At 36.7% G+C, this 12,500-nt stretch overlaps 1 protein-coding gene across 1 annotated transcript in view; it reads right to left on the minus strand.

Annotated features, from left to right (window-relative positions):
- Window positions 1–12,500, minus strand: part of LOC106877512 (MAM and LDL-receptor class A domain-containing protein 1) — a 143,535-nt gene that overhangs the window by 122,665 nt on the left and 8,370 nt on the right. The window contains exons 2-3 of the mRNA XM_089349699.1: window positions 7,897–7,984; window positions 1,810–1,942 (exon numbers count right to left, since the gene is read on the minus strand). Coding sequence (XP_089205825.1) covers window positions 1,810–1,942; window positions 7,897–7,975 — 212 coding nt within the window. The 5' untranslated portion in view covers window positions 7,976–7,984. The remainder of the gene's footprint in view (window positions 1–1,809; window positions 1,943–7,896; window positions 7,985–12,500) is intronic.

The raw sequence follows: 12,500 nt of genomic DNA on the forward strand, positions 1-12,500 counted from the left end.
TTTTAGGAGGAAATACTAATAATGTATTTATAATAAAATCGTGAAACATGTTACGTAATAACGGGCTAATCAGATATGAGATATTAACGATTGAAAGTAATAAACTGTGAAAAAATGCTTTTGTGCGTTCCCAGAGAATATTACACTCAGCAGCGCTTGTGTTGGTATATTCGTGAATAAGTCACTAACCGAAATAAGAGGATCTATTGCTTAGGAGAAGATTATTTACTTGTTTAAGCGTTGTATTGGATAAATTCAGAAAATAACTGAAATAGTTCAAATACTAAGAAATAAGTATACTGAAAATGATTGGGTTATTTCCCTTGGTGGTTATTTCCAGAAGGGAATGGTTTATTTCCCTTGGAAGCTAAATAATTTTACACCCACCGTTCACTCACGCCCAAATGTTATTCATCCCGCCGTTTACCCGAGCATTTTTCGAAATCATTTTATACTCGAAACCTCCCCAAACACATAAGCGATGTGCGTGTGAAATTTAACAAAAATCGGTCGAGCTGTTTTGGTGCAAAACGAGGACATACCGATACACACACACACACATTTTCAGTTTTAATATGTAAGATATATATGTATATATATATTATAGATATATATATAGAGAGAGAGACTTTCTTTCCTCCCTTCTTCGTTAAATTATATATATCCACAGAGCATTTCGATTAACAGTATAGAATACTTTGCTCAAATCAACACACCAATGATATAGAGCAAGATTCTTTTCAATGCACTTTTCTTGTAATTGTCTGACAGTAAAGATACAATCAGCCGTGCCCCAGGAGAAAGGAAAACCACACTGAAATACAGACTCTATATTTGGAACTATAAAGGTATTTAAACGTTCGAACAAAATGCAAGTATCTTTTCAGCCACAGACAAAAGCGAAAAATCCACGAAAATTACTACACAGATCCTTTGGCCCCGATTTATACAAGAATACTAAAATGGCATCAATCCAGACTTGAGGCACTTACTCAGTTTTCTAACAGTGACAAATTAAAATATTTAAGAGTTCAAACATTTTGTCACCCCCATATTTCAAGACTTCTACATAGATTCCATCAGACCCTGGAGACTTATAGTTATTCAGCTTATTCACAGCTAAATAAATGTCATTTAGGGTTGCATACATACTTATATGCACACATTCATACATACATACATACATACATACATACACAGACAGACACACACACACACACACTCGCACGTACATACACACACTCGCATACATCCATATACACAAACACACACACGCACACACAAATATATATGGAGAGAATGTGAAGATGTGATATTTCATTTTATCAGTGACACAAGTGAAACGAAGTCGTTTAAGCTGAGAAGAGGATTTAGATCCACCGAAATGTGTTTTGTTGCTTGAATGGCGTTTGAAACTTTTAGTTCCATTTGTTCGTTCTACGGAAGTATCTATTTATTTTATCAGAGTGACTGTAGCTGAGTGTAAATATTTATGTTTTAAACGTAGTCTTAAATCATACTTAGCATGACAATGTGGAATAAGTCCCTTTAAATAATAAATCAGCCTTTTCGATGTCCTCCACATTGCTTCTGTCAACTCAGTGATATTCACAGTAAGAGATTAAAAGCAAGGATTTGCATAAGAAAGTTGCTTAAAGTATCACACGTTCGGAATCAATTCCTGGTTACCTGACTTTGAAGCAAAATTCCGAACTTTTTTGCAATACCTTTTAACATAATAATAATAACACAAATATTAACAGATTTATTGTACATTGGTCATTCGTTGAAAAATACTTGTTTACTTACTTGAGTCCTAAACTGCGACATATTGCTTTTGACATCCAGTGGCCATAAACACTGCTGTAGCATATGGTTCCCCATTTGCCATTATGATATATTTTCACTAAACCAGAAGATTCTAGGGCAACATCTCCATCGTCTTTCAAAGAAAAGATTACATGTACATATATACAAACATTAATATTTCTTGGATAAGTAAACATGTTAAACAAAGTTTTACATGACATATTTTGAAAAATGTCCCTTCTCAAATTAATTACTTTCGTTTTATTTGCAAAGCAAAAATAACACGTCATATGTTAGTTATAGAATTTTCAAAACGTTCAGATACTACATAAATCATTCAGAAATGCTTAGAGAGCATTTTTTAAATATCGGAATGTGTAGCCTATAGTGGGTTATTAATTCAATATAAGAAGGGATACAGTGAAGGTTTTACCTACCCTCACAAACGTGCGCAGGTTACACACACACACACACACACACACACACACACACACACACACACACACACACACAGGCATGCATACACACACACACACTCACACACGCACACACACAGCTACATACACAGCTACACACACATACACACATACATATATAATACATGTATAGTTCAGTTGTTGGGATTTCAATCAATAGAATTGTGGGTAATCCATTTCAGAGAATGCAAAAAGAATATAACGAGTACTTATGACGAAAATTTCGTGATATTTATACGCACAATACAAACATCAAGAAATAATACTTGAGGTTAAAACCAGTACAATAGCAGGGTATAAAATATACTACCTTAATTAGCGCTTACTTAAGTTAAAATTATAATTAGAAAGGAACTACAATTGTTTCTGTATTGGAAGATCATAATATATATAATGATCATATTTATAATTCTACCAACACGTCTTCAGGTTCATTGTTCATAATATTGTTTTAAATGATCACAAAAATTAAGCGTTAAAATTAAAGATCAAGAAAATATAATTAAAAATTAAGAAAATAATAACTCTAGCTATAATATAACCGCTAGTGATGGAAGTCATAATTCACATATAGATAAATGTTCATGTCGAGATAAGACTAAATGTAAGCTCTCTGATAATTGTAATATTAACAATGTAATTTATAAATGTATAGTAATTTCTAATAATAATAATAATAATAATAATAATAATAATAATAATAATAATAATAATAATAATATTAATAATAATATAGCTGGATTAGGAAATGTCTGGAAATGTATAAAATAGCTCCTACTCTGCGAAACTTTTTATCTGTAAGTATGAGATCATGGAGAACCACACTGATGTTGAACAATGACAATGAATCTCTAAATGCTGGAGATGTAAGAATTTCATGTGGCATTTTCCAGGGTGACTCACTATCACCACTCCTCTTCTGTCTAGCCCTAATACCGCTCTCAAAATTGCTCGATGATGCACAGTATGGTTATAAAATATTTGATAAAAATATAAATCATCTCATTTACATGGATGATTTAAAGCTCTTTGCAAAAAATGACCAACAACTCAAAGGCCTACTAGCGATTGTTAAACAATTCAGTGATGACATCAGGATGCAATTTGGCCTTGATAAATGTGCAAAAGCTACCTTTATCAAAGGAAAAATGACAAATTCATCTAATGTGAACCTTGACCAGCAAAATGTCATAAAAGAGTTAGAACCAGCGGAGAGCTACAAATACCTAGGGGTAATTGAAGGGGACAATATCAAGCACTCAGTGATGAGGGAAAGGATCAGAAGAGAATGTTATCGCAGGGTGAGAGCAATACTGAAGACAGAGCTGAACACGAGAAACAGGATCGAAGCGATCAATGCTCTAGCCATACTAGTCGTGACTTACAGTTTCAATATCGTTAACTGGTCAATTACTGAAATATGTAATGTTGACAGAAAAATACGAAAACTGTTGACAATGCATAGAATGCACCACCCTAAGGCAGATATAGAACGCCTTTATCTGCCAAGAAAAGAGGGAGGCCGAGGACTTCTACAGCTGGCATTAGCAATGAAGGTAGCCACAATTGCCCTAGACACCTATCTGAAAAACTCTGAGGACTGGATGCTAAAACTTGTCTTAAAACATGAAAGCAAGAAAGCATCTTACTCAGTAACAAAACAGGTAAAGGACTATCTAAGTGAATTCCAATTGCAACAAATTCAAGAATTAGACGAACTAGAAACACCTGCAGAAAAAGCTAAGCGCTTGAAAACCCGTGCTAAAATTGCTGCCTTAGCTATTATGACTGAAAAATGGCATGGAAAACCTCTCAATGGCAAATACCCAAAGAGAGCGAATAATGCAGATATTGACAAAGCCCTTACCCACCAATGGTTAATGGCCTCTGGCTTGAAATCAGAAACAGAGGGGTTTATCATAGCAGCCCAAGATCAATGCCTACCTACAAAGAACTACCAGGCCAACATATTAAAGAACGGCAGCTCCCCATTATGTCGTATATGCCAACAACAAAATGAGACCATCGATCATGTTGTCTCCATGTGCAGTCTGCTTGCGCCTACAGAGTATCTCAACAGGCATGATAGAGCTGCACAATATATTCACTGGGTAATATGCAAAAACCTGGACTTGCCCCATGATAAAAACTGGTGGGAACACAAACCACCCCCAGTACTTGAAAATGATCACATTGCACTCCTCTGGAACTTCACCATTCAAACTGACAGAAAGATGGACGCAAATAGGCCAGACATCATACTGAAAGACTTCAGATAAAAATCATGCCTCCTCATTGATATGACTGTCCCAATCGATATAAACGTATCTGTCAAGACCTACCAAAAACTGAGCAAATATAAAGATCTTGAAATAGAAATTAGCAAAATGTGGAATCTGAAGACGAAAACAATACCTATTGTCATAGGTGCCCTGGGAATGACAGCAAAACAGGCTGATTACTACCTAGCTCAGATACCAGGAAACCCCAAAATGGCTGAAGTTCAAAAGATAGTGCTCATGGGAACTGCCCATATCCTACATAAAATACTGTCTATGTGATCTCAAATTTTAAAGCAAATACATAATTTTCTTATGGTTTCTTAAACATTCACTTGAACAAAACTGTACAAATCTAAATATATGGTACCCTAGGCATAACACCTACATGAACTTCTAACTTGTTGTCTTTTGAGGTCTCTGGGTGAGACTTGGATCCAACTTGTACAAATGCAAAACAAAAGTCAAACATAAAATAATAATAATAAATATATAAAGAAGGTATATATAGGATCTACAGCTACTGAAATTAAGAAAAGAATATCCCAATACTACCAGACTTTCAAAAATCCCAATTTAAATAGGTCCACAGGTTTAAGTAAATATATATATGGGAATTGAAATCTAGAAAAAGTGAGTACACCCTTAGTTGGAGTATAATAGGTAGAGCCCACTCTTATAATATTGAGAATAAAATGTGCATATTATGTATAACAGAATTTATGAAACTGTCACAGTCTAGAGACCAATGACTAAACACATACAAAGAAAGAGGAGGGAAATGTAGACACCAAAGTAATTTTACTTTCAATAAAATGAAATACTGAACCCCCCCCCCCCCCAATCTTCATTCTCATGAACACACACTTTGCATAGTGAAATTACCCCCCTTAGGATTGATTAATCTCTTATAAATGCTCTGCTATATTCACTTCCTCTAATCCCCATTTTGAATGACATCTTGACCTTTCACAACTGGATATGTATTTTTATTTTTTTACGTTTAATCACAGACTTCTTCATTCTGATTTATAATTTTATATTGAACATTCTATATTTGACATTCTAAGTTTCATATATGTATGCTAATTTATATCTATGATTTATAATTTTTAATTTTTTAATTCTAAATTTTGTAAAGTTTATTTTCTTGATTTTTAATTTTAACGCTTAATTTTTATGATGATTTAAAATAGCTAAACAATATTATGAAAAATGAACCTGAAGATGTATTGGTAGAATTATAAATATGATCATTACATATATTCTGATCTTCCAATACAGAAACACTTGTAGTTCTTTTCTAATTATAATTTTAACTTAAATAAGGGCTAATTAAGGTAGTATATTTTATACCTTGCTATTGTACTGGTTTTATCCTTAAGTATTATTTCTTGATGTGCATATAAATACTACGAATTTTCCATCATAAATACATGTTATATTCTTTTTGCATTATCTGAAATGGAATACTCACAAATCTATTGATTGAAATCCCAACAACTGAACTATTATTAATTTCTATTATAATATATTTTGTATATTTCTATATAGATATATATAGATATATTACAATCATCATCCCACTACATGATGTGCTGATGTAGAATGCAAGGTGTGTAGTCTCCCTATTGAAATGCATGTAATGCTGAAGGGTGTATGCCTGATTGATTTGGAAATTCGTTTTCCCACAATACTCTAATATATATATATATATATATATATATATATATATATATATATATATATATATATATATATATATATATATACAAGCAAACGCACCCGCAGTTTGGACGGTTTGAGTTGCTTTGGTGATATTTTTCACCAAATAATTGAACTACCAAGAAGGCTTAGGAGTAACACGGTTTTCTATGTTTCCGATTAACCTAGGAACGGAAAATCAAATTGAAGGCTGGTTATTGTGGAGGTCGTTGCACTTTAATGATCATAGAAGATATGAGTTTGCAAGCGATGCAAAGTAGAGCTACTAAAGTGTTTTGGGAGTATATTACGGATGACTACAGAATATAGTTATTTTACATGAAATTGACATTTCTTGTCAGAAACAGCCACATAAATGTTTAATAAAATTCAAGGAAGATGTTGAAATTTCCCCTCTGCGAATTTATATTTTTCAACAGCAAAGGGAGCTATTATTTCGGAGAGATAAGCTAACAAAAGCCCCTTTATTCTGTCTTCTCACACAGCCTGCGCATAAACTAACGGCGAATGCTGCATAAAGTTAAATTGGCATGGAGTGGAAGCAAACCTCCTATTTAGAGGTTGATTCTTTGAAACGAATCATGTGATAGTTTAAAAGAGGCTAGAACGACAATGCTAAAATGTATTTGAAACAATGGACAACAGTCGAAATATCATAATAGATCGGTAAATAAGCAACTTTAAAGTAAAGCAACGCATTGGTAGGTGTGTGTGTACATAGAAACACACACACACATATATATATACATTCACACATCAATTTAAGAATCAAACTCACACACTCTCTCTTCTCTCTTTCTCTCTATCTATCTATTTATCTAGCTATCCATCCATCTATCTATCGGTCTGTCTCGCTACTTCAGTCTCTATCAGTCTATATGATTATCACTCCATCAAGTAATTTCTCAGCATATACATATTTGTGCATGTGTGTGTTTGTGTGTGTGTGTGTGTGTGAGTGTGTGAGTGTGTGAGTATAGCTACTCTTGTCATCTAACTCAGGGTAACCTTGTTGTTACAACATAATAGGGGGTCAACCCATCTCTGTCGTCCTCTCCACAAACAGGAAATCATGGGTCAACATGGACAGTTTCACATGCCACTTAATTTTCCTAAAGGATAAGATCTGTTTGAAAGAAAAATATAAGTAATAGCTAGATGTACTCACTAAACATAGTTAATTTGGTCAACCAATTAACCCGGTTTGTATATATTATCTATTATTCGTTTAACAGCGTTCCTTTGCTGATATATCTATCGTATGGCCTAAGGAAATCTTTCTTCCCAACATGCCGTACTGCCACTGCATTATTATAATGGTTTCAAATTTTGGCACAAGGCCAGTAATTTGGAGAGAGAGTTTAAGTGGTTACATTGATCCCAGTGCATTAGTGATACTTATTTTATCGATGCTGACAGGATGAATGGCAAATTCGACCTCAGCAGAATTTGAAATGAGAACATGAAGACGGGCGAAATACCGTTAAGCACTTTGCCCGGCGTGCTAACGATTCTGACTGCTCGCCACCTTACTTTATTCTTATAAGGATAAACATTTTTACGCTTTTTCCTCTTTAAGAGAAAAACAATGAGTTATGTCTACTTACGATAGTCATATCCAGCTGTCAAAGCAACAAATATCAGTAATGTCAGGCAGACACTGAATTGACGCGGGTACCAGTTCATCTTCGTCGTCTGTAAATAAGAACGCATTAATTTATGATAAATTATTATATATAAAACGATTATTTTTACAAGTTAACATAAGTGAAACTAGCGTTGAAATTAGGGTTGGTCAGAACATGTTATAATGGGTTATGATAAAGATACTGACAATAACACTACTACTACTGTTCTTGGTGATGGTGATGATGATAATAATTATCATATTAATACACGCGCGCGCCTATATATAATAGCTATACATTGTTAAAGATTGCTGATAAAAATTATTATCTATTGCACTTCTAAGACAATTCCGTACTTATTCCGAATTTTCCGATTAGCTGTTAATAAGGTAAATGCGTGTACATATATACTGATTTCAAATTTCGACGCATAAATACCAGAACTCAACTGGTGCCGATGTTATTAAGTCCGAAAGGATGAAAGACAAAGTCGTTCTCGGCGGAATTTGAACTCAGATCGTAAAGACGGATGAAATATAGGTTTAAAATTTTGGCACGAGGTCACACATTTTTGGGGAAGGGATAATGAATTACATCCACGCCAGTGCTCAACTGGTACCTATGTTATTAAGTCCGAAAGTATGAAAGACAAAGTCGCTCTCGGTGGTATTTGAACTCAGACCGTAAAGACAGACTAAATGCCGCTAAGCATTTTTCCCCATGTGCTATCGATTCTGCCGGCTCGCCGACTTAGCATGTACACTTATATTGGTGCCAGTTGATTTTTCCCTCGAGGCAACTGTTTTTTTTTTTTTTTGTTTTTTTTTTCAAATTGCTGATATGACCTATCGATAGTGACTTCTGACAAAACCGTCACCATTTTTCCATGACGGGAAAGAATTTGAACTCAAGAATGTACAGATACTGCATAGTGTCCCGTGTGGCACTCTTACAATTCCAATGCATTTGTATATATATTTATGTCTTACCTATATATGTCTGTATATGTATGTAGCTATGTACATGCGTCTGTATTTTTAGAGTATATATGTATATTACAGATGGTTTGGTATGTGCATATGCAGCTAAGTGTATATGTAATCCAACGTCAAATTTTCTTTTAAACGGATATAACTTTTAATGTATTAAGTGATTAATATTTTACAAATAATTATTTACCCTGAGTATTTCGGCTCTGTCCTTCTTTATAAGCTATTTTTTTATTTAAAATTTTCTTCGATTTTATAAGATGATTGCATACCGAAATTTGTTCATTGCATGCAACCGGTCATTGTAAAGACCGTTAGTTGAGAGAACCAATCAAACAAAACCATTTTCAAATGTGCATCCATTAAACTAATTGTATATGTTTTCTTATAGCCTTATTTTTGTTCCATTCTAAATAAAACTGTCCGACGAACAGGAACGTGAAACTCTGAGTAACATTTTTTGTTATATTCATGCTGCTTTTTAAAAGAGTATATATGTATATATATATATATATATATATATATATATATATATATATATATATATAATATTATATATATATATATATATATATATGTATATATATATATACTCTTTTTAAAAGCACCAAAATATCACAAAAACTGTTATTCAGAGTTTCTTGTTCCTGTGTGGTAAGTAGCTTGCTTACCAACCACATGGTCATGGGTTCAGCCCCACTGCATGGCAACTTGCCCAAGTGTTTTCTACTATAGCCTCGGGCCGACCAAAGCCTTGTGAGTGGATTTGGTGGACGGAAACTGGAAGAAGCCCGTCGTATATGTATATATCTGTATGTGCGTGTGTGTTTATATTTGCGTGTCCATGTTTGTACCCCCGACATCGCTTGACAACCGATGCTGGTGTGTTTGCGTCCCCGTAACTTTGCGGTTCGGCAAAAAAGACCAATAGAATAAGTATATATATATATATATATATATATATATATATATATATATATATATATATATATATATATAATACAAAGAATATATATACATGTATACACACATATATGTACATACTTACATCTACATGTGTATATATATGCATATCAGGGTACAGGACGTTAGAACAATGAACTACAGACAACGGAACGAACACATAGGATAACGGATAGCCACTTGGAATATCCATTCATCAGCTGTCTCTATTCTAACTAGACGTATTCTAACTAGGGCATTACTATATAATAACGCCTCACGCCATGAGGGAATCTAAGGTCAGACTACTATAAAAAGCACATTTTTACCGAATGCGAGGAAATGCAACTCTCAAAGCCAACCCCTTAAAAACGAACTAAATTATAGATCATGATTTCGTAGTTATTGTAGTATTATACAACTTCTACTCGTCAGTATAATATGGTCCAGAAAAATAGAAATAAACAGTGAATCAACATACCAAACGAACACCATGTATCCAGCATAGCATATAGACGACTGTTCATCGCTATATCCCTTTTTATAGTAGTCTGACCTTAGAGTCCCTCATGGCGTGAGGTGTTATTATATAGTAATGCCCTTATATAAATATAAATATATATTTCGGGAATAAATGATGGATTTTTCCCTTATGAGGTCTTTTTCACGCTAGCTACTTGATAAATTCTTGTAAAAGAATTCGTCCTATTATTGAATTTATATACATAAATATATAGTTTTAGGGAAAAGAACCAAGGTTCATGAACTCATCGATTATTCATCAACAACAACTGGTGGTACGCCCTGAAGCGGGCAATTAGAGCAGAATCAATTAGGTCTAGTAAGGCTCTAGCTTTAGAATGTAAGAAAACAGAGCGGGATTTAGTTAACAAACTAGACGAGGCTCTTAGGACAGGCATCACAACCGACGTGTTAGCAGCGAAGTTGGCCCTCGACCAACACTTTGATGCCAAGCATGAAGGCTGCGTTGTCAGAGCTAAAGCACTTTCGGTAAGCGGGGAGGGGACTAAGGCCGCTCGATGGGCCCGCGTGGTTGAGGCGAAGCGGGGGAACAGAGCGACCATTCGGTCTTTGCTGGACCAGAACGACTGCGAAATTTCGGAACCGAAGCAGATGTGTGCAGCCTTTCAGCAGCACTTTGCTCAATTGTTCGGGACGAGCGGTAGGACGGACGACGGAACAAACTTCGGTGTGTACCTAGACGGCCTGCCGCAACTCTCGACCAGCAAGGCCGAGTGCTGCGAAGGACCCATATCTGTCTGGGAAGTACAGGAAGCGATGAAGGGCTGCACGAGAGGTAGATCGGCGGGTTTGGATGGTCTGCCTTACGAACTTTATACGTCAATGCCAGACTTGTTTGCGGGCGTCTTGGAAAACGTCTACTGCAACTGGCAACAAAACGGGAAAATTCCTGCTTTTGTTTGTCGAGGAGTGGTGACTTTGCTAAGAAAGGACCCAAACAAGGGGGACATTATAGGGAACTTTAGGCCCATCACTCTGCTCAACACAGAGTTGAAGATCTTGGCCAAGGTGCTAGCCAAGAGATTGGCGCCTGTTGTGGGCAAACTGATCGGCAAGGCGCAGATATGCGCTGTGCCGACCAGGTCTATCCACGACAACCTCCATCTCATGCGCTACATCATAGAGAGGGTGGGTAACGAAGCTGGCGCGGGTGGGGCTTTGATCAATTTAGATCAGTCCAAAGCCTTCGATAGGGTCGACCATCGATACCTGGCAGCTGTTCTCAAGGCAGCTGGTTTCGGTCTGGTCTTCCGCGGGTGGATAGCTGCTTTATACAGCGGCATCTGCTCGGTCATACGGGTGAACGGCCATCTATCGGAACCGTTCAACATCTCGCGTTCGGTTCGCCAAGGGTGTCCTCTCTCCTCCCTTCTGTATGTATTGACTCTCGAGCCATTACTGCGGAAGTTGGACGCTTTGAGGGGCGTCCCGCGTGATCTGGGATGTGGAAGGAGCGTGTCTGCCTATGCCGACGACGTCACCGTGATGATGTCGAGCCACAAGCATATTGACCTGATTGGCGAGACACTAAACAAGTATGAAGCGGTGACAGGTGCGAAAATTAACGCGGAAAAGTCAGTGGGCTTGCAACTAGGCACCTGGAGGGGCAAGTCCATGCCGTCCAACAGCGTCGTAGGGTGCTGGACAGACGGACCCGTTAAACTGCTCGGGGTCTGGTTCGGTCCGGACCTCCAGTTGGAGAAAAACTGGGAAGAAGTGACGAACAGGGTGACCAACCTCACCCAGAAATGGGCTGAGAGGAAGCTCTCCTTGAAAGGTCGGGTGGAGGTGGCGAATGCGTACATCGCATCCGTCATCTATTACCGTCGTCCCTTGTCCCGACCGCTGGTTAACCAAGATAGTACGCTTGCTCTTCAACTTTTTGTGGAAGGGTCAGGTACCACTGGTCAGGCGCTCCATCTGCTGTCAACAACCGCTGAACGGAGGCCTTGGCATGCCGTGGTTGCTGATGCGCAAACATGCACTCAGGCTACGACATCTCAAGCGTTTCCTGGACGGTGAACAAGTGTGGTCGCCTTTCGTCAGACGCGATTTTCCAGAGCTCGTTTCTTTAACAGAGCTGCAATCCTGGATCAGACGTAGACCGAG

The sequence above is a fragment of the Octopus bimaculoides genome, chromosome 3, assembly GCF_046866305.1.
Source record: "Octopus bimaculoides isolate indiv1 chromosome 3, ASM4686630v1, whole genome shotgun sequence".
In the NCBI taxonomy this organism is placed as follows: domain Eukaryota; kingdom Metazoa; phylum Mollusca; class Cephalopoda; order Octopoda; family Octopodidae; genus Octopus; species Octopus bimaculoides.